Source organism: Mycteria americana, chromosome 23 (genome assembly GCF_035582795.1).
Source record: "Mycteria americana isolate JAX WOST 10 ecotype Jacksonville Zoo and Gardens chromosome 23, USCA_MyAme_1.0, whole genome shotgun sequence".
Taxonomy (NCBI): Eukaryota; Metazoa; Chordata; class Aves; order Ciconiiformes; family Ciconiidae; genus Mycteria; species Mycteria americana.
In genome coordinates this window covers 2,108,884-2,133,957 of record NC_134387.1, presented here as the reverse complement: position 1 = coordinate 2,133,957, position 25,074 = coordinate 2,108,884, and the positions used below count along the sequence as shown (strand labels likewise).

The 25,074-nt window shown below is 42.8% G+C and overlaps 1 protein-coding gene across 18 annotated transcripts in view; it reads right to left on the bottom strand.

Annotated features, from left to right (window-relative positions):
* AAK1 (AP2 associated kinase 1) overlaps positions 1 to 25,074 on the bottom strand; it is an 86,274-nt gene that overhangs the window by 9,011 nt on the left and 52,189 nt on the right. For 2 of the 18 annotated variants that reach the window (XM_075523690.1, XM_075523689.1), the window contains 4 exons: positions 23,814 to 23,909; positions 12,550 to 12,651; positions 10,748 to 10,849; positions 9,816 to 9,926 (listed from right to left, as the gene is read on the bottom strand). The exons of 1 other annotated variant lie outside the window; for it this stretch is intronic. In XM_075523690.1, the coding sequence (XP_075379805.1) occupies positions 9,816 to 9,926; positions 10,748 to 10,849; positions 12,550 to 12,651; positions 23,814 to 23,909 (411 nt within the window). Of the gene's footprint in view, positions 1 to 2,620; positions 4,657 to 6,260; positions 6,366 to 9,815; positions 9,927 to 10,747; positions 10,850 to 11,875; positions 11,926 to 12,549; positions 12,652 to 17,808; positions 17,887 to 23,813; positions 23,910 to 25,074 lie in introns of those variants that run through there. 15 more of the 18 variants (XM_075523697.1, XM_075523706.1, XM_075523699.1 and 12 more) reach the window with 14 other exon arrangements.

The window sequence follows — 25,074 nt, the reverse complement described above, 5'->3', positions numbered from 1 at the left end:
ATCAGCATAATTACTAGTATGCAGGATTACTAGTTTGGCATTTTAAAAGGGTCAAAAGACTTCTCATTCCTTTGTTCTTGAAGTGGTGGAGTTTTCCCTTGTATTCTGATTCCTCGAAGCACTATCCTTAAACAACAATACAGAACTACCCCCATACAGTGCTTTCAGTGAGGAGGTACCAAATGTCACTGGACAACAATTTAGACAGCAGAATTAAGCATTTCTGCCTAAAGTCACTGCATAGCGGCAGATCTGGGAGCAGATCAAGGGTTCTTCGATTCCAGAAAATAAGGAATTTAATGTTCTAGTTTTGGCACACTTGTACAGTCATTTGCACCACGCAACGTGAGACAGGGCAGGTGTTAAACGCACCGACCCCCCACCACCACATTCCAGCAGTTTACAAGCAAGAGCAACCAACTGGAGACTAACAGCATCGTTTGGTTTTCCCCTCATTTGTACAGTGCACAAGCCAAGTGTTACGTATGCGAGTCATTTTTAAGATGCAGTCTGTGACCCTCTAAGAAAAACATAAGGTGAGTTTCCAGGGGTTAAACTCCCTCCTGTGCAGGGCAGGAGCGCAAGTCTCGCACATCAGTAATGTCCTTAAAACAACCCCAGCCAAGCAACCCACCCTTCCTCCCAAGGAACAATGCGATCTGATGCTGTGCGTGGAGTCTGTGCTCCTGCGCGTAGGCATGGCTGTCCCCAGAGCACAGCTTCCTTCACTCACGGAAACAGACTACACAGGAACAAAAAATAAATACAAAGAAAACCCTTCCCCGCTCCCCGCCCCCCCAAGTCTATGTTTCCTGCTGGAGTGATGCAGTTCTAATGTGCAGTGCCCACACACCTCAGCAAGGAGAAGTCCTGGGAACTCCTCTCACCCGATTATCGGTAGCTGAGTTGACCGATAAGCCTCATTCATCAGAGCACTCCCCCACGTTACATTCACGCTTCCCCCACACCCATGCCAGCTACTCCCCAACTCTGACAGATTCCTATGAGAGTTCTTGAACTAGAAAATGTATTGGCTAAAACCAAAATAATTTACTCCATACAGACATGCACACCCTTCAGATGCTACTGCAGCACGCTATGTGCTTAATGACATTTCCTGTAGTCAGAGGCCCACATACTCCACATTTTATGTTTGCTTGGATACCCCAAAACTTGCTGAGCTCTGTCTTTGGTCTGAATTGCATCTGAACTTTCATTGTAATAGCAAACATTTTTTTAAATCAATTTTTAAATACGGTGGTTTTGGAAAGTCACTGGAGGCAGTATCCTGCAAGCTTGCAGGCTGAAGAATGCCATCATCATTCATTTACAAGAAGCCCCCTCTAAAAACAGTTTTGCTCTACACAGAGATTCACTCAAGCTGCCATTTGCTTGTGGGAAATGGGTTGTTAGAGGATACAAAAGATCTGCCACAAAGCCACCGGTGCTAAGATTCTTTCACCCATCTCTCAGACTTCTCCAGCAGGTCGCACAGTGCCTGCAGCCCTGGCCAAGTCCTTCATACCTGGCCAAGTCCCAAGCAACCCCGCAAAGCCTTGGACAGCCAGAAGTCAGGAAGCTGCAGCACCTTCTGGTTTTGGGACAGATGCTCCCAACAGTGGATATGGTCAGATACAATACAGATTTGCTGATCTCCGAATTGTGGGTGCGACACTTGTGCTCATCCGGTTAAAAGATGAACTGGGGAGATTTCCAAAGGCAGGGGCAGTTCAAAACCCAAGCCCCCCCCCCCCAACATCTAAGTTCCAACTATTCCTTTGAACATCTTGCCACCCCAACACCAGAGTTTATTCTTGCATCCAAAGCACAACCTTGGCTTGAAAAGAAATTGCTCTGTGTACTGTGGTTCCATTTGTAGTATCCTATCAGGAGGATCCATCAAAATAGTTAATGCCAAAAACACTACTACAAGCTCCAGCCTGTTAGGGCAGAGAGGCTTCTCTGTCATCCCCACGCAAATGAACAGCACACACCAGGCAGAGAGGAGAATCACTCTGCTGCGATTTTGCTGACTGTAGGTTTGTATTCTGTTACTTAACACCACCTGACCCTACGACCCTGAAAAGGGAACAGAAACATCTCCCATGGCTTCAAACAAGGCTCCAACCATAGCTATGAGAGAGAGTCATTCTTACGCCATTTCGGGAATGCTGGGTACCAAACTTCTCCCATGCGGACACTGGATGAAAATTCAGTTTGGTCCTTCACAGCAGCAGCTTTCACACAAACTCCTCACCTTTGGAGCAGCATACCAATGCTAACCTAACGCCTGTCGGACAGTCACTTTTTTTGGAGAGCTTAAAATTAATCCCAAATATCCACTCATTTAATCTCTCTTGTATTTTCATTTCGCAAATAAGCGGCAAGTATTTTCTGATGAAGGAGGTCTAGATAATAGACATCTCTAAAAATGTATACTTCCATTGCATCGTATTTCCCACCCAGATTCATGAATAGCTACTTGAAAAAGCAATAAACATTCACATCTGCTTATTTAATAGCATTATTAACAACCCAGTGCATTTATAGTTTTTTCCAGAACCCTTGAACAAGTGCCATTAGATTTAAAATCTTAAACATTCTTTAAAAGTACTTTAATTCACAGAAATCTTTGTTTCTAATATACAGTAGATGGTTACTTTTTAAAATCCATTCTCTTTTCATATAATCTCAGTATCTGACTATACAATAACTTTCTATCTATAGCGTCTTCATGTTTTCCAGTCCAGCTTGCCTGTGCTTTAGGAATATAAAACAAAAAAATAATAAAGTTCTATCCACAATTTTACTAAGGTCATTTCCATAGTTCTCATGTAAAGCTTCTCTTGGAAAGTGCAGTATACACATGTAATGATACAACACACTTAAGCAATACTTTTATTATTAAGTGTAGGTTTTAAAAGAAGAGTAATGTAGAGCAGACACAATCGATGGTAGTTCTATTTACAGAATTTGTTAAACTAAGTGTTGGGGTGGGGGAATAGCGGAGAGACTGGAGATAGGAAAGGAGTAGTCACGAACTTTGATTTCTTTCCTTCTTAGCGAGAGGTCAGTACATACATATTTCAGTCGTTCATACTTTCGCACATGGGAAACTGCACTTTTACTAATACAGCTACATACACATACACAAGGTTAGCAGTAAGCTATTAATTATTCCACTACAGAGGAAAAGTCCTTCTGCTCAGAAAGAGCTTTCAAATACAAGATAGAAATTCCGGACTTCATGACCATAAGCCAATGAAAACAAGTTTAGCGTATCCAGCTAATTGACAAACTAAGCATGTGAAGGGAAAAAGAAAAGGTAAAACCCATCAAGTTGTAGCAGCACTTATTTCAAACCATCTGAACCAAGTGCATGCTTGTTCCACAAAGACTGAAGAGTGGAATAAAGTCCACAGTAATCTTTGTCTACTGAAACAAATGGTTCCATACTTAACTGGTTTGCACTATATGCAGTTACAAGAGAAAACGGGGAACCCAGAACAGATACCAGATGCTTGACTAAAACCAGGATTAAAAATAGACAAACAACCGTAGGACAATTTGTTTCATACACAATTTACAGTAGGTTGGGGGGGGGATTTTCTTTTTTTCCAGTCAAACACAGAAAAGAAGTCACAGAAAATACATCTGCTGCTGCCACAATGCCCTTTTCATCCAAAAAAGGTTGACAAAATGCTGGTCACAGCCACACTCACATGTATTTGGTTCAAAACCTTGTTATATTTCACTTAGGGTCATTTTTGCAGCTTTAACAATCTGGTTTGTTTTTTTCTTTTTTTTCCCCCTCCCCCAAGGAAGCGCAGTTCATTCACAAGCAGGATTGTTAAACAGCAAACCATTAGCTGGGGGCAGTCCGGAAAACTCTCTTCATATGCACCATCACCAGAGGTACTAGGCAAGACTACTTCAGAGCAATTCGGTGCCTTCTCCTCCTCTGAAGCATATACTGGCAATTTAGAAACATCAGCTCTCCTAACCTGTATTCTGCAGGAGAGGGACGCCCCTACCAATTTCACCTGTCCCCTTCCCCCTGCCCATTCACCAGAAAACAGGAACAAAACAAAAACCAAACCCAAAAACACAAACGTAAAGATTGAAACACAGTTGTTCACGCACTACTCTAAGGAGAAAGGAGTCTGTTGTACGCAGGGATCATACATCAGCTACGATTACCTAATTCATTTACAGTTAGGCTTTCCATGGTGCTATGTGTACATCTCAGCAGGGCGGCTAAGGACAGTGCTCCCTTTAGACACAGGCTAGCAAAGACAGGTGCAGAAGGAACCACAACGGGTTTTTACCAGCTTTAGAGAGGACTACCTGGAGAACTGAGACAGAATCTTTCCCAGGGCATGGGAAGACAGGGAGAAAGGTGGGTGACTGTCTCCTGTTGGCAGATTTGTTTGTCTTTTAATTAAGGAGGGGGGGGGTGGAAAAAAAAGCCCAAAAGAACCACAACTGAAGGTAACTCTTCTGGAAATGAAAACAGAGGATTAGGTACGTTACAGAAACTGCGTCTGCTACTGTGTCACTGCTACAGGTCTATGAGCTGATCCACCAGCAGTAAAGACCTGGCTATGTTGGGAAGACTGGACTCAGAGCTTCCACTGTTGTTTCTAGAATGCCCACCTGAAAGTGTGAGAGATAGGAATTCAGTATTGAACAGGACACACACACACGACAGTTTCAGATGTTCAAGAGCAAGCAAGCAAGAAAAAAGTCAAAGCAAAACAGAAAAATTGCTCAAGCTCTTCTCATTACTTGCATCACGATAGCAACAACATTCCCCCGCTTGCTCTTCCACCCTCTCCCCACCCCCCAAACCTAGCTCGCTAGACTTGCATGGAAAAACATCATGGCAGCCAACAAATCTCTACAAACCATTTCTTTTTCCCAGGGTTTACATCCAAGCTGCAGAATTCTGTCCTTACTAAAGGATCTATAAAGCAATTACAAGAACTCCCACAACCTATACAAAGCACTGTTCAAAGTTTGAAATCTTGAAAATTAGTTGCTGTTTTAAGAGTATCTTTGAGTTGCCAGCTACTTCGAAGAGAGTTGAGCTATCATGCGGCTTTCTATAACTGGTGCTTTAATACTGAAGGAAAGATGCTCCTCTTTATTCAGGGTAGCCTATCTTGGCCCAACTTTGGCAGAAACTTTCTCTGACTTTCAGCAGGAGCAGGGTTTCTAATGTCTGAGAACTTCTTCTAATGAGTGTCAGTCTTTGAAAGCTAGCATTAGATGCAGAGCAGGTGTACAGCACATTCATGCTGTAAACAAAACCAGGAGTTAGGGAAATCAAAAAAGTTCTACCAAACTAAAAAAAAAAAAAAAAAAAAACCACAAACCAAAAACCAAAAAAGGGAGCCCTGGAGTATGTTTTTAAACCTATGGTAGTATATCAAAAGCCGTAATCAAAAACTTTCAACGGCCTGACTCCAGAGAGAAGACCTGTTTGACTGACAAGACTGCAAAATGCTGCCTAACTTCTATGCCTACAAGAGCTACAAAATGCAGCACTATTATTTCTTTTAAGGAAACAGTGCTGCTGCTTAGACTTAACCCTACATAAGACAAACTGTTTGCAAAGATCCACGTTAAATGTGATCTAGGGGACAGGAATGCTGTAAAAGGAGAAACTTTCCAGTCTCTGTCCTAAGGACTCTGACTGCTCAAAGCTCTTCAAAGGAGGTGGGCACCATCTACCATACGTCTCACGCTCAGTTCCCACAAGCACCTTTGAAAGACATCAGTCAGAAGTGAAAAAACTCACTTTCAGCAGGAGTTTCAGAGTTAGAAAGGATTATCATCATCTCCCTTTCTTGCGCCTCATGCCAAGTTCCCTTAAAAGTCAAAGGACCTCCTTCCATTGGCTTGAACAGTAAATAAGAACATCGGAGAACACAGTTCTCCATCGCACTTTAGCTATAGAGGTATTTGTGTGCCCTGCCTGGCAGACGGGTAGAAATTACTTCATGGAACCTAAAGATGCTTGCATGTCTACTATCTTTTTGGACATACAATCTTCCTGCAGACAGAGAATCTAGAGAAATTTCAAGGCCAATGTAAATCAGAAAAAGACTAAGCTCACTAAATACTACAATGATAGCATCTTACAGTTTACGATTTGAGTTACTTCACATGTGCTGCAGCACCACTGCCCCAGAACTAATTTATGTTCATTGTTTTCCTTTTTTTCTTCCCTTTTTCACCCCCACATCCTGGCTTACCTTGTGAATTTTTGGATATCAACACTGGAATTGGGTCAAACTCATCTTCTGTCACTTTTTCAGAGCCCTCAGGAGCATCAAAGCCTGATATCAGGTTAGTATCTTCTGCAGCATAAAGGAGAAACAGCAAAAAGGAAAAGAAGCAAAGATAGCAGAGAAGGCTGGTTAGAATTGCTAAAAAGTGTTAGAACATCTTTATGTTTTCAGAGACAGGGTTTAGAAGCAGGAGTTTCATTTAAAAGGTGAAATAAAGTTGGTAAGTCTTTGGTAAAGAAGGTAAGAAGTAAGAGAGACAATTAAATACAAAAGCGGAGGGGAAAAACCAAACAAAAAAAACCAAAAAGTAAGCCAAGTCATGAGAACCAAAATAAAATTTGGCCAATGTGAAGGCTTAACAATTGGTGTAGTTCAAAGCTGTGGTAAAAGCCTGGGGCTTAAGCTCCCAAGGATCGAAGGTATTCTTTGTCATCATCCAGTGGCTGTCAGATATTAATACCGTTTGAGAGCACACTCTGGGTCTCCCGTTACCAGCTCTCATGCACAGGGAGAAGAAAAGGGCTGGGGGGAAAAAAAAAAAAAGACACACAGAAGGAATTCCAGTCATCTACGTGAGACAAAAGCCCTGAGCTTTCACCTACAGTGATAAAACAAGAAGTACAATATGAAGTCAGATTTCCAAGGAGTTTAAATGCCTGAAGACTTAGCTAGATACCAAGAGAGGTTTTTTTAAAGGCCCCTAGAGCAGTTCTGGCACAAAATTCCATTGATTTCAAACCACGACAAGTTCAGTTAGACACTTGGTGGGAGGCACTTTCAAAAATCTCCACAGTAGATGAGACATTTATCTGCCTTATCAGGCAATTACATACCTTTAGGGACTTTCACACTCTCACTGTGCATCACTGCTTGTTACTTTAGATACCCAAAATACCTTCCAAAATCTGGTTCTCAATTACTACCTGAACTATTTCTGAAAGCCTGGCAAGGACATGTACAAGTCGATGGTTTCCAAGGAACAGGAACGTTCCTGTTTGACTCCTATCAATAATAAAAGCTCTTTACCTAAAGCTGGCAAATATGCTAACAGGTTTTGGGTGAGATGATGCAAGAAACCACTTGTGGAAATACACTGTCCTCTGGAGGATTAGACCCAGAAAAACACCCACAAATTTTATAGGAGACTAGCCTGTAAAGCGTCAAAAAACACAAAGACGTTTCATCTTAACGGAAAGTCTCATCTTGTCATCACTCTGTCTCTGGAGTTATTTGTGGCTCTTCTCAACCTACCTGGGAGCCTTTGCAAGCATCCTATTTCCATTTCACTCCACTTATACATACAATTGCTTGTAGCTCTGGAGTTTGCTGTACAAGAAGCTACTGAAGGAGCACTGCTCAATTACGGACTATCTCTCCTAAGGAGAGGGAAAGGCTGGCGAGTGTCCCTATTTGGGCAAAACTCCTTCAAAAGTGTTTGAGCTCACCTTAGTGACTATATATCCCTATGAGTAGAAAAATATTCCCCTCTCACATACATGCGGCTTGGTGCTGTATTCAGCACATGCAAATTAAGGAATCCTGAAGGCAAAAAATTCAGAGGCCAGAAAACAGCCTAGTAAGGCACAAAGGAAAGGATGCTACGGCATGGTTGGAGCATCAATCCATGCCCAGACCATGGCTGCTTTTTCAAGTCCTCCTGGTCCCACTGATAACCTGCAGCGTTGCAGTTCCCCAGGCTGATTATACCCATGGACAGCAGCATCTGCCCCACAGGTGCTTTACATCACCAAAGCCAGGATCGGATAAACAAAGCAAACAAAAAAAGATTGAGGCAGATGTACAGTTAATGGCCACACCCAGAGCTATAAAAGCAGAGTTTGAAAAGAAGCCACAAGTGAGTTTTGAAAGATTTTAATGTTGGCCCCCACCTCCCCCCAACAGAAGTCTCACTTTCCTCGTCAAATGTGAGCCTTTCTCATCCCACAGGGAACAGCAGGGCAGCCTGGGAGAAGTCACGCAGGAATCTGTTAATTCATTTTCTCATGAAGTCACACCAATAATGTTTTGGCTCTTCTATGTTCCAGACAGGGAGTAATAACTGTTCAACATACATTTCAGGCCATTTACTCAAAATAAAATGGCATGGAAGTGTATCATAGCAATGAGCAATTAGAACAACTGCTTGTTTAAACCCAAAAGCTCTATGAAAAACACAAACTCATTTTGAAGTGCCATCAAGTGTAAAAATTGATTACAGTTTTTAGAGATTCCTCTGAGGACAGATCATTTTCTGTTGCTATAGGGATACTTACCAAACGAGCTAAGCAAAACTCATCATCAAGGGGCACCCAGCAGTTGTTCGCATTTGTGCTCTGGGCCTCTCTTTTCAAGGCAATAAATAGCACAGGAGTCCTGGTCTTCCCTCCCAGCCGGGTGGATGTGTATTACCCAACATTACTACAAGCTTGGCTTATGTGAGAGTCATCCGTTAACATTTGGCATTGTCCCCAAGGGACACATACACTGTCTACAACTGCTTTAGCCCATAACAGGGATGTGCCAGAACAGAGCAGGAAAAGTTCACCGTGCAAGTCGCACTGCAGCTGATAGCTCCTCAAACTATTCCAGTGCCACTGCGCCAGCCACACTGCATGGAGAGGGCCCAGGAAAAAAAAAGCCATCTGAGTGAGCACCCAGCTTCCCAGGGTCCTCTACTCTTGCTTGTTAGTGGAAAGAGAAGAGAACTCTGATCACTGCACAGTATTTCTACAATTCCACTCAAGCTCAAATACTGATGTACTGCAAGAGCTGACCTGCAGCTCTTGGGAATTACCACACATGGTCTACTTCTCTTCTGCAGCTCTGCTTTTTTGTGTTACTGTGAAACTCTTCCATTTTTCAATTGGATGTTGCACTCAGACTTTCATTCGTATTTGCTGTGACACTGCAGTTTGACTCAAGAACCTACTCCTGTAACCTCTGAAAAGGAAAACATTCTCCAGATCTGAAAGACCTCAGTCACATGCTACAGACACTAACGCTGACAAACCAAAACAAGTTCCTGTTGTTTCAAAAACCTGTGACACCAGTATAGATGATTATCAGGCTCCCTTCCAGAATTAATAATGCAGTATAAAAGCAGGCCTTAAATCCCATGTGCAAAAAGCAAAACCAGAGCGTATTCACTTACAAACCTGAAGACGGGTTGCATACAAACGCCTACCCTTTAAGCCTTCTGTATCCCTTCTGCTGTATCCCTGTTTCATGGAAGATGCCACCTCTCTTGACAAACCTTGTCTTTACAGTCAAGCTGAATACTTTTATCTATATTTTTCCTGTAGTACTTCAATGTGCATTCCAAGTTTCACCAGCTTGGGAAGAAACCAAAACAACAGCTTGGGGGAAAACAAAACAAAACAAAACAAAAAAAAAACCCCACACCACCACCAGAACGCAGGTCAGAGCATCTCTTGTGTAAACCAGTGTCAGCTTCACTTCACAATAGCTAAAGACCGAGTCCCAGGACTGATTAGGTATTAGAGATAAAGGACAGTTTACCTTTGTGAGGTTGAGCTGTGAAAGCTACAGGAGCAAACTCATCCAAGAGGTCAGCAGCAGGGTTAGAAAGCAGAGAACAGTCAAGCAGAGAGTCTTCCCCAGTGAGAGAGTCTGAATCCAGGTTAACATCCAAAGGCCGCAAGGTAGCATTAAACAGGACACAAACACTGTTAAGCTCATATTCTCACATTCCTGTTCCCGTCCGCTTAGCATACAAACAGAGCTTTGATGCAAAGCCAGCACAAAACCTACCATTTTTTGCAATGGAAAACATTTCTTTCGGCTCTGCAACATATAACACATTCTCGGGGGCTAACTGCCCTCTAAAGCTAAGCATACAACAACAAAACCCCACACAAGTGACAGGTTAAAGTAGGTGGAGTGAAGGGGAGTGTGGGGAGGGAAAGAGAGTTGCAGGGACTCTCTGGCAAAACTAAGTGCACTGCCTATTTCACAAGGGACCTCTGAAAAGAGGTCAAGTCCATGTGCTGCACAAGTGGCCAGATCGAGGCCTTCACAGTAAGAAAGGGACATGAATTGCTTACCACCATGCCCCAATGGAACGGACAAAAATCAGTGGCTACTCCAGATTTCAAAAGCACTTCATCAGAGTAATACTCTGTATTGTGGGCTGTAACGGTGTACTCTCTAACGGTGGGCTGAAGGAATACTGTACCATTCTGCACAAGGAGACAAGTAACATTGACCTTCAAGGAACCATGCAGCAGCCACTTACAAGACACACAAGCAAGCCCAGTGGGAACTGGTGGGTTACAAGACACACAAGCAAGCCCAGTGGGAACTCCCACACTGGTGGGAAAAGCGTTGACAGAAGAGACGCTTATGTTCAAGCGGACAGTGCTTTCTGATTTACACAGCCCACACCAGTACGATGCACCCCGGCCCCCCCAACACCCTCCTGCCTCACCAACCTGTTCTGTTGGAGGCAACCGACTCAGTCTGTGACACGAGGCGTTGGGGCAATGGAGCCTCGAGGCCTGGTATGAGACTCTCAACAGCTACATCAGGTTTTCCTTTCCAAATGTGCAAAATACCAGAGCAGAGAAGAAGCCAGAGGTTAGTTTGCAAGACACAGCATAAGTAGGAACTAAGGCGGCAGTTGTCTGAATCCTTGAATGACCCTTTAACACACGTCAGCTATGCTGGCCACAACAAGAGGCTGAAGTTATCGATGTTAATTTAATCACAAGGGAAAACTGTACCACATTAGTGTTTGTTGGGTTTGTGTTTTTCTGTGATTTATTTATTTATTTTAATTTGTGCAAGCCCAATTTGAAATATCCAGAGGGCGGGATGGGAGGTTGATAATGCCTGCCCTGCAGCTAAGCAGTAGGCCTGGGGCTGGGCAAATAACTACAAGCTTTTGCAAGTTCCTTTTCCAGCAAAAGGAAAACACTGACCTTTAATGAGTCCCCTTGCATTAGAAGTAACAGATCATTAAAATACCTACTGTGGAGCCTTTAGCATATTCCCAGTTAAGCTTGTAAAAAGCCAAGACATGGGATCTCTTTTTTTTTTTTTTTTCTTCTTTTCCTCCCCCCCCCCCCCCCCACATTTTGAGTGCCCAGTGGAACAAAGAGGTGATAAAGTTTTGGAACTCAACATGTTATTGAAAAACACCAGTCCCCAGTATCATCTAATGTTGATGCCCATTATGTGGATACAAAAGGAGATGTTTACAAAGGCTGGATAGAAAGATTTGTTTTTATAGAAACTATAAAGGGGAGGGGGAGAGACATGGAAGATAATCATCACAGTCATACCAGCCAGGTATAACGCTTGTCTGGGTCTCTTCCTCAAGGACCAATATCAAGGTAATGACCAAGAAGTTTAATTTAAGAACAGGGATGCACTCAAATACTAGGATCAGAAATGGTCTAGTTGGTCAGCCTAAGAGAGATTAATTAATATTTTTGTTTGCATAGCAGTGTGTGTCTCAGATTTGCAAGACCATTACCTAACAGTATTCAGACAACTGCCAGAAATTGCAAAAGGGAAAAAAAGAAAGAGTCTTACTGTTAAGGTGACTTATTTCCTACCTTTCTCTTCAAAGCTACAAGGTTGCAACCAGCTAGCCAGGGGACCCTGGCTGGGACCCAAAACCACAAAAGCAGCTGATTACAACTAACAGCAACCTGCAGTTATTAGTGTTTAGTACATTTGGCAAGTGAACAAAATGAGATTCTGCAACGCTCCAAAGTCTTTATACTGCCTGGAGCCTGTTGCATCTGGGCTCATCACAGCCTAGCACGTTTATTCTCAGCATATGCCCCAGGTCAAGGCAACACTGTCCTCCTCATCCTGCTGAGGGTCGGTGGAGACACAGACAGGCTCGGTGCCTGGGCCATGGTTACACACGAAGACTTTAGCAGAAATGGAGGGATTTTTTGCATCTTCTCCTTCAGTCAACAATTAATTTTCTTCTACTAGGACCAGAACAACCCACAAGGCACAACCATGCCATGTTATTGTGCCAAATCTGTTAAGCCTAGGTTTTAAATGCAAATACCAAGTCTTCGCTGTTGAGATGCTAGTCTCACGGGCAAAAGGCAGATCTGTCTCAGCATAATCCGTAACTTCCTATCACATTGTGTTTCACCAACATCGGCAGCTGTTTTGAGAGCCCAGTGGAGGTAAACACGCAGAATTATCATGCAGGACAAGACATGCCATGTAAGGCAGAGGGGAGGAGGTGCCCTGAGTTTATTTTTACCATTCACAGGGTCTGACGTGCTACCGAAGGGGTCAGCGAGAGGCAGGATATCAGGGAGCAGAAGCGCAGTCTCAGGAGATTTGAGTCCCTCAATCAGTTTTTCTGGGTTAAGTGGGAAAAGGAGGAAGGCAGGCAACAGAGGAAAAAGCAAAAAAAAAAAAAATAGACAACATTAATCAGGTGCTCAGTTCAGTGGCTCATAGTCCAGTATGTCAGCCGCAAAAAGAGCGTCTGCACAATTTTGTGTGCAAATACCACTATCACTTAGAGATACTAGAGGGCAGCTATTCACCAGCTGGCCGTGGTCATCTAAGACAACTGAGGACATCCTCACCCACTCTATGCTGCTCTCTAAGGAGCCACTGTAAAATAGCATGCAGTTCTTTCACTCCTACCCAAAGCACAAAAGGTTAACATGACTCACTGAAAATCAAATTTAAAAAACAAACAAACCAACCAACCACTGTAGGTTTTTCCCATCTCACCTTCCTATGCTGGGGAGGTCTTTGTTAGTTTTTGTACAATGAGACGAAACAGAAGAGGTGATCAGAAGCCCAAGATGCTAGAGCTAGGTATACAACACCTATTAATTTGCTCAAGAATGGAATACTTACAGCCCTTAAAAGCTTAAACAAAAGCAGAAATCATTGAGAGGCTACAGTGCCAGACATCAGAACTTGCCCTTGGGTTAAACAGCTGTCTAGTTACCAGTTAATTATTTCAACTATAAGGTTTCAAATCAGACCTGTCATTCTCAGTAGTACAACTCCTGTGGTTCCCATTATCCTTCACACAAAGAAATTTAGATAAAGTTTATCTCAATTATTAATCTGGTGGGTGAGTGATTTCGCAATCATACTAACCAGGTTTTCAATAATGAACTTAATTATTTAGCTTTCACCAGGGTTTCTTCACAGAAGATGATGATAAAGAACATTTTCAGGATTTGCTAGAAGTAATCACCTTCAGTAGAACAGCACTGATAAAATTTGCTCAACGCGGACAATTCTGGCCATTTCAACTTGTTGAAATGACTGCATTTATAATCTAACATTAGAATGAGCTGTGGCCCTGCCACTGTTATACTTCTACAAAATTTTTACATCTGTATTTTATGTTTTGAGTTCAAAGGCTAGTGTTATTATTTATTATCCAAAGAAAACGTGCTCATAACTGCACAAATGCACACGCTCTGTAATACAGCTGTATAAAAGACTTACCACGCTGAGAAAGCCAAAGAAAAGCTTAAGTTGCACTGTTACATATGTGGTAATAATATCGATCTTTTTTATTGCCCTATATAAATAATAAAATAGCCTAGCAGCTTTGGAACTACTTATTCAAAGCAGGACAAATTCTACTCCCCATGAAAAACTTCACAAGCCACCACACTAAAGCAACCAGGAGGGGAAGGAAACCTAAAAAGCGACCCAAGAGGCAGCTGTTATACCATTAAAGGCCTGAAGAAGGTCAACTGAAAGGAAAAATCTGATGGGAACAGCAGCCTTGAGTGTACTTGAAATTCTCTGAGGAATACTCAAAGGTCGGATTTGCCAAAGAAAATGCACGCCAACTGCAGAGGTATCATCCTTGGCTTCTCAGCAGCACAAAGAGGGGCTTTTCCCCTGGATGAATGGAGAGGCTGGGAGCAGGGGCTTGGCAACAAAAAGAGGTGTTGATGCTATCAAACGGGGGCTAAGAAGGATGGAAGTGATTATAGCGTGTTGGGAAAACATAACACAACACAGGAGAGAGATTTGGGGACAAGATGACAGGGAACATGCTCAATTCCTTTTCCTGGAAGGGAAGAGGTAAGATAACAGGTATCCACCCAGAGTACAGCTGACTTAAGCAGCATTTTAAATCAGTTAATCCAGCTAGCAAGGCACAGGACACAACTGTGGGAGAAACTATGGATTGTCTCAGAGCTGGGCAGTTTCAGATTGGGTAGTTTCAGATTGGGTTTGGCTCCTACTTTGAGATGAAGTTTGTAAGCTATGAAGTGACATTGATGTACATTGCGAATGTATTCCCATTTTAGAGATTCAGGCCCGAGATACTCCTTTCAAAGCAGACTCTTACAGAAGGCCTGTCTGCTAATGCCCAGCTCTTCTCAAGGTACTTGCATCAACCTGTATCTTCAAACCCATATATGCAGTAATCATTCCTTTTATGATCCCATTTCCAAGTGTCTTGCTCCTTGAAGTCTCCCTCCTTCAGCCTTACCTTTCCAAACAGTCTCCTCCCTTTTCATTACTGCAGATTTTCCATTTAATACAGCGGAACTGCCTCTTGGTCAGGTACTAGAAAGGTGCCTACTGAGCTCAGCCACGCTTTTTAAACATGCAGAAATTATGAGAATAGACATGGTGTTCTTCTCCCTACATGCCCTACATGTTAATTTTCCCTCCTCTCCCCTGGGCTCAACTGGTTTTATGCAAAGCTTTAGATGTCAGTGGTTCTTTGCCTTATTTTGTTACTCGTCTCACGAGATCTCCTTTCTTGTTTCCTTCGTTGTTGGTGCTGATCTGCCAACGCTGATAGCGGTTGAGATACAGGTAGCCACTGCATCTCTTAGGGCATGATTAAAAGGAACTTCATCCCTTTTGAGTGAGGCTGAGAAGTTCAGCAAAAACAAGAAGGTGTCAGGATGAATGGTAAAGGAGATACCAAAAGTAACAAACAAATCAGATGCCTCGGTCTATTTTGAGGCCTAGCGGTTCATTTCCCTGATTTCTGTTTTGTGTTGCATCTTGTACTAACCTGTAGGAATAAGAGATAAAGTAAAGAACAGCAGTCGCTTTAAGTGATGGGAAATTCACGTTCAACTAGGAGCAAAGGAAAAGTTAGTGGAGGCCCAGCGAAATCCACGATTCTGCATTAGTTAGCAGGAATACCTTCTCTACAAGAGTTAGGTTTGGTCTCTTTAGCACAACATGCTTATTAAAAAAAACAACCAACCACACACACGTGTGCTAAAGAAGTTTTTCTGAATCAGACATTCAAGTCCAAGAACACTACATGCCTTTGCAGTGGCAAATAAACCCAGCTCTTAAGCCTCCGCTTCACCATAGCTCCAATGATCAAAGCAGTAACTCAATTCAAGGAGCCCGTCTTCTGCACACTAGACTCTTCCCCTGCGCACGAACATTAGGCAGCTGCAGTTTAACTATCTGCAGACCCAGAAAGAAAAAAGTGTCTCATGATACTGAACTGCATTTTGGGTCCTGCTACCACGGGAATTCTCTAGCAGAAGTTTAATTTTAATTTCCAACAGAAAAGCTGCTTCACCTGCAAGTGAATTCATGGTTGAGATGGTCAGAAGCCAGCAATGCTAAGTAATTTGAATGAGTAAGAAATACAGCAGTGCAAGAAGAGGAAAAACGGGGATAAACTAGTCTTGTTTCTCTTATCTGTACAAACACAACAGTTCCAAGTCACACATATATGAAGTGACCATCAATTGCAGAACAGACTCCACCAATAAAGCAAATGGCACACAGCATGTATCTGCCACTTGCAGAAAGAGATGAAGGCTACAGCCTCGGGTACGGACTTCTCTAGAACACCTTCTCCCACCTGCCACCCCCTTAGCAAAGATCTTCTACTGGAGAAAAACCAAGAGAGGTGTTTTGCCACTACAGTACCAGTTTCTTGTGACTCTCCAGACTTGTGGGCACACAATCACAAGCTGCGTTTTAGAAGTGGTCGTGATGGCAAAGATTATCAGTTATGCAGCAAACAGCAACAGAACAAGAAATAAACAAACAAATAGAAACTTCTTCTATGCTGCAGTTTCAGGGCCCATTGCAACTAATTTGTGCATGTATAGAGCTCAGACTGGAACATGACAGGAAAAAACCACATTCTGTATCAATCACCATGCAGTTAAATTCAGGATTTTATAGTATCAGAAGTCCTTCTGCCTCAAATCAAGTAGACACATCCAGTTTATTCATATGTAGACATATGAACAAGCCCAAGGATAAACAAGGTTAAGATGTAACCCATTACAAAGATGTTCTCTATCATACAGCTCCTGAAGGGCTCTCAGGAAGGGCTTTTATCAAACTCCAGCTCAGAAACACGTGCTTTAATTGATAACTGTGCTCCCACATGAGGTTGCCTCTTGGAGGTATCCTCTTCCCCAGACAGCCTACTGAAAATCTGCCAGATGCTTTCCAGGTCACAGGGAAAGTAAGCTTGATTCAGGTTCAGGATTGATCTGACTGTTGGTATTTTATTTTCTGTTGGGTTTTCTACTTTGCCCATTTTCAGTCCTGACAGGATGGCAGCAAGTTTGCTATGGCTTTGCATCAGCTAGTAAGGGTGCTGGCTGAGTAAGCAAGATTCATTAACAAGTCTTAAGAAGTGCCTAAGCTTAAAAGCATGCAGAGGGGATTAAAAAGTGCCCTATCAACCCCTTCCAGAGCTAAAGCCCAGCCACATACTGCAGCCTTTAGACAAACGTTTCACTTTCTTCCCAAGTTCCCAGTTCCTCACAGTAAGAAATTACTGATTGTTTCCTATCATAGTCAGAGTAAACAAAACACGTTGCAGAAAAAGCAAAGCAAGAGTCTACAGCTAACAGCTCTCAGAGGCATCCCCAAATGGCAGATGTGGGTAGCTTCAGAGACTGGAAAACCAAATCACTTCCTCCGGGAATGAAAGCAAGAGCCTTTCCTCTGATTTGCACCAACATAGGAAGGAAGTAATGCCATTTAGCACCAGGAGAATTAACTATGGATTTATATCATGGGACAAGACGGCAAGATCAATCACGTGTAGGTTGAGGAGCGCAGCTTTGGACAATCCAGTGAGAAAATTTTGACCTTTTTCTTCAGATCCCTTCTTTTCCAACACGTACATAAATCTGATTTTTTTGAGATTTACAATTAGTCAATTTGCACAGACTTTGCATCTGCAACACAACCACTGCCAAAGACTACAAGTTGGCACGCTGCATTTATACTTGGCGATATACCCATTAAGCGACAAAGTATATGCAGGAAGCATTTTAAGAAGGACTAGAATTATGAAAAAATATAAATCAAGAGACAAGGAAGGCAAACGGGCTTTTAGTTAGAGCAGGCTATTAGAAAGAATAAAAAGATTCCTGAGAAACTTGCAAGTTAAAAAGGGAACGGAAGGCAAAAAATCTGTCATACGTTGGTAACACACTGAACAATCAAGATGCAACATCTCAAAGCCAAAGAAGTCCACCAGCCAGGCACCGCACACAGTAAGAATGTTACTCACTCGTGTACTGTGGAGGAATAGCAAAAAGAAAGACAATTCAATAGAGCACACAGCAGAGTTCTTTTCTTCGGATGTCAACTGAGAAAGAAAGACAAGGTTGTAAAAATCCTGCCAAGTCAACTGTGCTGCGAGTGGGAGGGCAAATTACCAAGGTATAGATTAGTCACTCAGGAAGATTTCTGCCTATTGATTAATCAAGTATTAAAGATTAAAGGAAGCCCTGCACATTATTCAGCAACAGTGGACTTTGATCAAGGGAAGGCACCGGACTTTAATTTTCCTAATGGAGTTTCTGTCAAATGGAATTGTGTCTTACATAGCACAAATAGAAAGAGAGGAAAAAAATATAGCAATTGGCATGCTTTAAATACACATGCACATGACTTTGTAAACGCCATAGGGAATAGTAGGACAACATTTAACAGTGACTCTTTAAGAGATCAAAATCAAACAATTTTAGTTTAACTTTCAAGGTCTCAAATATTTGTCAAATAATACCCCTTCTGATCAAACTCAAAACCCAGAGGGAAACAACACTAGATACTATTTACACTCATTTAGTTGGGATTCCAGTGGTTCATTGGCTTTGCTGCTCCAAATCATCAAAATGCCATACTATACTCTCAGTTAATAATATGGCAATTAATTCATCAAGTTACTAGATAAGTAGTTCCCCTTTTGCATTTTCCCAACTCAAGATGTAAACTCAAATCGTTCGTACACATCAATATGTATTTGTGCACGTCTGCAATTACTTCATCTCGATGTGTCATCGTGGTACAAATATTAAGTTCTTATTAGAAATACAGCTTTTCTTTTACTATTGTTATAAACAGCCTGACATAGGTGGGCATACTGTTATCTTCTCAGAAGTTATGGGCCTAGGGTAGAGAGAGTCATGCTGATTAAAAACATTTCATCGAGTATTTTGTGCCAAAAAAATAAGAGCCCTCCTACATTAGTAATAGTGGCCCTCTCACAGCAGCTGAACTTGTGTTTTGACAGCGATGTCAATGATTTGAGACCTAGCTCATGTTCCCAGGTGCTAGAAACTGCTAGCTTCAGCAGTCTGAGCTCAACACTTCACAATTCATTCCCATTTCCAGTTCTTCAATCGTTGCAATAGCCTGAACCTCACCTTCAGCTCGCCACACTGCTTTAGCGCCCGGCAGAGAAAGCTTGGAAACCCCGTGCCTGAAGGCCACACATTAGAATACAATGAGAAAAATCCAGTTTTGCTTAAAACTCCTATTTTTGAAGCCAGTTATGTTTTGAGCAGGAATGGTTATCAGGGCCGCACATTTTTGATAGCTAGCTCTAGAAACAGGCCAAGGGTGTGGGCGCATTGTGTTTTGAAATTGCGCTGCAAGTTACCCACTTCCTTAGCCCTGATAAGCATCCTCTTGGGCTAACATAAAAACATACAAGTCCATGGGTATTTGAAGGAAATAAAAAGGCAAAAATCAGCCTTAAAGTGCTATTTAAAAGCCTCAGAGAACTAAAACATGATAACGACTCTTTAATAAGCAACGCTGTTTGCCTTTTCATCAAAAATGAGAATCCAGTGTGTGCCCAGACGGCACAGGCGTGCTTTCTTGGCCTGTGTTTCCTTCCCCAGCTATGTATGCATGTTTACTTAGCTGTGCTGGACATGGAATTTCTCTCATCTCACTTTGTTATGGCCAAGACAACGTCGCAGAGGCCGCTTGGTGTTGCTGTTTCTCAAACAAATAACTAACTACACTAAAGACACATTTGTCTCTCAGCTGCAGCTAAGATGCTGAATTACTGCAGGGCATAAATGGTTGTGTGAACTCGCAAAGAATGATCCATTCTGTTTTGAAAGGGGGTAAAAATGATTGACTCATTGTGCAAAGACAGCCATGTACTGCATTGGTAGTGATGCAGAGAGGCCACCACTACCATCACCCTGCACACACACGGGCTCAGCCCGCACATGAATCAGCGCAGTGCGATCCGCAGCACGGGGGAGTTTGTCCTCCATCCAGTAACAGGGAGGAGCAGAGCTTCTCTTTCTCAGCTCTTACACCTCAGTGCTGCTGCTCAACGACTTCTCCTTGCTTGCTCTGCTGCCAAGGGCCCACACCCACCACCTCATCTCTCTCCTCTTCTGCAGAGAGGAGAGAATGAGCCAGGACTGCTGATAGCACAAGGTACCTGGGAGAAGAATATTTATCTGGAACTAGAGCAAGGAGATGACACCCCTTTCCCATCCCAAACAAACCAACCCTCAAACAATTGGAAAGGAGTATTTTTGGCAATATCTCAGAGGGCATTTCACTGGGTCCACTCTTCACTTACTCAAAAACTTGTTTATCTGAGCAGATGTTTCCTAGAGTCAAGAGGATGTATCTAAAACCTTTCCTGACACCGAGATGACTCTTCCTGACTGAAGAGTGCAGGTAACTGCGTCAAGACAGCACTTAAGCATTTCAATTTCAGCCATTTATAAGGGTCATGGGCTAAAGCAGAAGCATTCACATGCTCTGGGTCAAACCTCTCATTAAATACTTCTGCAAAGCAGGTTTTCAGAACTGAGTCCAAAGTCCATTCATGCCAATAGAAATGAAGTCAAAAGAAACAAAACCTACATAACGGGCATAAAAACCCTAGACTTGGGACTATTCACGGAGCAAAGCCTCAATGACAAAGGGAAAGATCTGTCTTGAAGCTTCATAACTCAGTTAAATTTCAGGTCTCCAGAATACCCTCTGCAAAATTTAGCCTCCCATGCTCGTACAAGCTAAATTCATACCAATAGACGTAGCCACACGTAGCAGAAAAATTACCATTCTGATCAAATACTCCATTATGATTAATCAGCAGTGAAGCCTGCAATAAGCTTATTAAGAAGAACTTGGCTCACTTTCCTACACACGCACAGGGAAAAATGTTTTCAGCATGAATATTTAATTCTCCCTTATTTTAACAGATGTTTTGCCATATTTTTACATCCTTCTTGCCAGCTCCTCTTACTAGTTACAATTCCATTAAGAATTGCAGCCATTATGCATTGGAGAAGGAGGAATACACTAAAAACCATTCCACTTCCACTCGATTATTGTCCAGAGCTGGTATTTCTGCTTTCTATAGGGTGCTACATTACCTCTTCTCTTGAAGCACTTACTGGGAAGCTTGTTACCCACAACAAATGAAAAACCACCTCCTCTAGGATACTACACATCTCCAGTGCCATGATCCACGCAAACAGGATAGTCTGCTAGAACCTGCTGTCCAAGGTTTGCCTTCGCTGTACACATTTAACTGACTACACAGAACCAAAAGTGTGATCTTGCTAAACCTACAAGCCAGCAGTCATACTTAAAGCCACATCTGTTGGCTGTAGCTCCACGGCAGCGTGCTCCTCCATTTGAACGTATTTAGGCTGTCTGGGGATGCACCCTATGGCTGTTTGTCATGTGTTAAGCATCATTTACTTGTTTCTCAGGAATCTGTGATAGAAAGGCTCATCTGTCCTTCTGAGCATACAGTGGAAAGGTGGGAAAGCCCAAGGAGGTCTCTGGCCAACATTCAAGCGATGCCACCTGCACCCTCAGGTGCCAGCACAGGGAGCAAGTTGTGGCTTAAGCAAAAAAAGCAGCTGAGCTCTCAGCCAGACCCTCAGCTGTCCCAGGTTTAGAGCACAGAGCCGACAAAACTGGCTCTGTATGACAAATCGGGAAAATACCAAATAAAAACCTCACTTATGCCTGTACTGAAAGCCTTCCTGAACAACACTGCCCTTGTAACCAAGGGGTAAAGGCTCACGCTTTTACTTCTGAAAGGGCTATGCATGCTCCCAGTCTATAAAAAGACAGACGTAAAATGTTCTCAAAGCAATGGGATTTGCTATCAAGGTTTCCTCAGAAATACAAATATTCCAAACAGAAAGCAAATATTTAGCAAGCATTCAAAGAAATTCAGCTGCTTCTGCACAAAACTAAGGCAGCCTGGGGATATGCAACTGAAGATGCTGATATACTAAGAGATTAAAGTCAATCCCAGCCCTACTGACCCAAGGGGCACACCTAAAAGAATGCCTTTCACCCCTAAGTCACCACATCCCTCACATCCAAGCCCTCTTTGCTTGCTGTGGGGATGTTTCTGCACAGGTAATGCAGACACAGAAGAACAAAGACGACTCTGTTCTGCATGATAGACATGCGCATTGAAAACCTGAGTCCAAATCCAGGATTTTTATCTTTTGTGTTGAATTTACAAGCACAGACAACCCCTCTCAGTTTTCAAAGCTAAGGATAAGTCTGTAGCTCTGGTCCTTGAAAACATTCATGAGCTCCTGGCCTCAAATTTCATGTTTTAAAAAAGAAAAAAAAAAAAGTCAGAAATGTCTTTGCAGGAACCTGCAGGAAGCCAAAGCAGCCAGATCTCCTGCATGCCCTTGCCCCCCACTTTGCCCCCATGGAAGGAGATCCACTGAACTCGATAGGTCCAGACACATGCAGGCAGAGAGATTAGCAAAAGAAGGTTTAGCACCTGCCTGCATAGATACGCAACCAGTCAGGGACAGATTTGTGGGACGAGCAACCTGGCACCACAAAAACTGCAGACAACTGCTGCTCTGATTATTTGCACCCAAGGGCAGGGTTGAAAGGCAATTTCTCTGCAGTGGTTTCTGTACCATAAAGAATTTCGGAGCTCCCGCAGCTAAGGCTGTGACTGCTGCTTCATATGGTTGTGCTATATCAAAATGCAATAGGCAATAAGGAAAACAAGCGTCTTGGTGTACAACTGCATGCATTGAGCACGCTGGCAGAGAATTAAACAGTAGCCTGGGCTGACAGACTTCAAGTCAGGAAAACCAACACTTCCAATAGCATGGGGGGGGGGGGGGGGGCGGGAGGGGAGAAAAACATGCAGTCATCTGCCTTCTGTAGGTTCTTTTCAAATTATAGTTGGGCAGGTCAGCTCCTGGCAAGTGCTCACATAGAGGAGAAAGCCTGTAAGTTCTGCTTCTTTTCTCAAACTGCAGCATTTATGAGTAAAATCTCTTTTGAACCAAAACACATTTCTCATGCTCTTTGAGCATCAACCAGAAGGAAGCAAGTTCCACACAGTTATGGAAAAAATAGGGGTTTTCTTTCCTGAATTGCTTAACTTTCCATGGAGAGATGCCATCTTTACAAGCACATCGTTTTGAAGCTTGGGTCCTCTTCTGTCAAACCACCAGTGATCCACAGCTTGAGCTGAGGACAAGGGTGAGAGCTGTAACAAACACTTGTCCTCTGGGGCTAGCTGACAGAAGGGACCTGTCACACACATTCACCAGAGGGCTTAGAGAAACTCCAAGATAAAAACATTCCCATATTCCAAATCCCACTGATTTGCAAATAAGCTCCTAAGCACTTACATAATCTTGTGCTAAAAAGTGTTGGCTGCTGCAGTCAGAAATGTGCACACAGGAAAGACTTTTAAGTAGTATTGCGAAGTAAATGGAAATTGCTACCAACTGCACCAGAAGATTTTGCCAAATCAGAAAAGGTTACATGTTAACTTGTGCTTCACATGAAGCGCGCATTTGCAACAGACCTTGGAAGCCAAAGAAACAGTGACTCTTAGGGGAAAGAAACATTAACAATAATAAAAACAACAATTTCAAAGTTGGAGACCAATTTGAAAATGGCTTAGGTCAGAACAGGTAACTACCTAGTGATTATTTTTGGCTTTGAATACTGAACCTTTAAAGACACCAACATTGTCGGCATTAGAAACAATATGATAATCCTAGGGTCTGCCATGAAAACTAAGTGCTCTTATGTGCAGCACCACTCCCACCACCACACAGATATTCAATGGCAGAAAGCGCTACACATCATTACTACCACCAAGTTCAGCAGAACTTGTTGGCACCCAGCACCATTGACTAAGGCCCAGGATTTCAGGTGTGCCTAGAAATAGAACTGGAAGATTAAGAGTACAAAACAAACAACAAATCTGCCCCCCTCCATAAACTCAGTTCCGGTTACCTGGTGTGTCAGATAATGGGAGAGGAATGAAAGGATCAGGCACAGTCAGAAGAGGAGGGCTAGTGTCCAAACTCAGAATGTCTTTCGTTTTTTCAGCTGGTAACCAGGAAGAGAAAAGGCAAAGTGAAACAGAGAAGAGAGAAAAGGGGGGGGGGGGGGGGGTTGGAAATCGAGCAAAATCTCAGCACAGGCACAGCTCAATATTACAGAGTCCAAGCTACAGCCTCACAAGAACAACACACACATGCACACTCAGAACAAGTTTATGTTGCTAGTGAAAAGAAAAAAAAAAGGAAAAAAACACAAAACCAAACCACAACTATTACCACGTAGCCCTTCAACACAATTTAACCGACAGATCTCAAAACATCCCTTGAAAGGGAAGTACTGTTATCTTGCTTTACAACAGCACAAAAGGTGAAATGCCTTAACAAAGGCCACACAGCAGGCCAGCTCTCATGTTGGGCCTCTTTGTCAGAAATAAAAGATACAGCATCTTGCATCAGACAGGCTCAGACAGGCCCATATCTATGAGGAAAGAAAAAGAAAAGGGCTAGAAGTGCCCAGCCTAGAGTCAGCACCAAGACAATTTCCAAGACACCTTCCTATGCCAAACCACAGGACAGGAGAGTCAAGGGGCACATATTAAAGGCAACCGCTAAAAGAATTGAACATGGAGATGCTTCTCAGGCTTTGCAGAAGGTACATTACAGCTGAATCTGGAGCTGCTGCTACTCAACATCACTCCACAAAGGCTGATGGAACATCATAAACCGTTCACAGGGTGCTGAACAGCTGGAAAATCTCAGAAAGCAACCCCCTAGACCACTCTTGCGTCATGGACTTCAACTCCTTAATTCTCAGGTAAGAGCCAACGATACCAAGCTCAGTTATAAGCTCCTCTAAATCTCTTTTTATAAATAGAAATAAGCATAAATGGATTTGTCACTTCTTGCCCCACAAAGGATTCTTCAATCTCTTCCCAGGACTCCTCTCACCAAGGGGAGAGGAATGTGCTTCAGTGAGGAAGCATCAAACAGTTGCATTCGTCACTGGTAGCAGTGGCCGCGTAAGACGGGGGACAGGATTACTTGCATTTAGAGCTCCTGGAATCAGTTTTCCAATACCGTGCTTGGCAGGTCTTTGCTGCATTCAGCGAGAACTGATGCTGAAGAACTAGAAACAAGCAGCAGCACTCACCAAGTTTTTCTGGCATCAAAGGGGCTGCTCATGGCAAAACTTTGGTACCTAAGTACCAAAG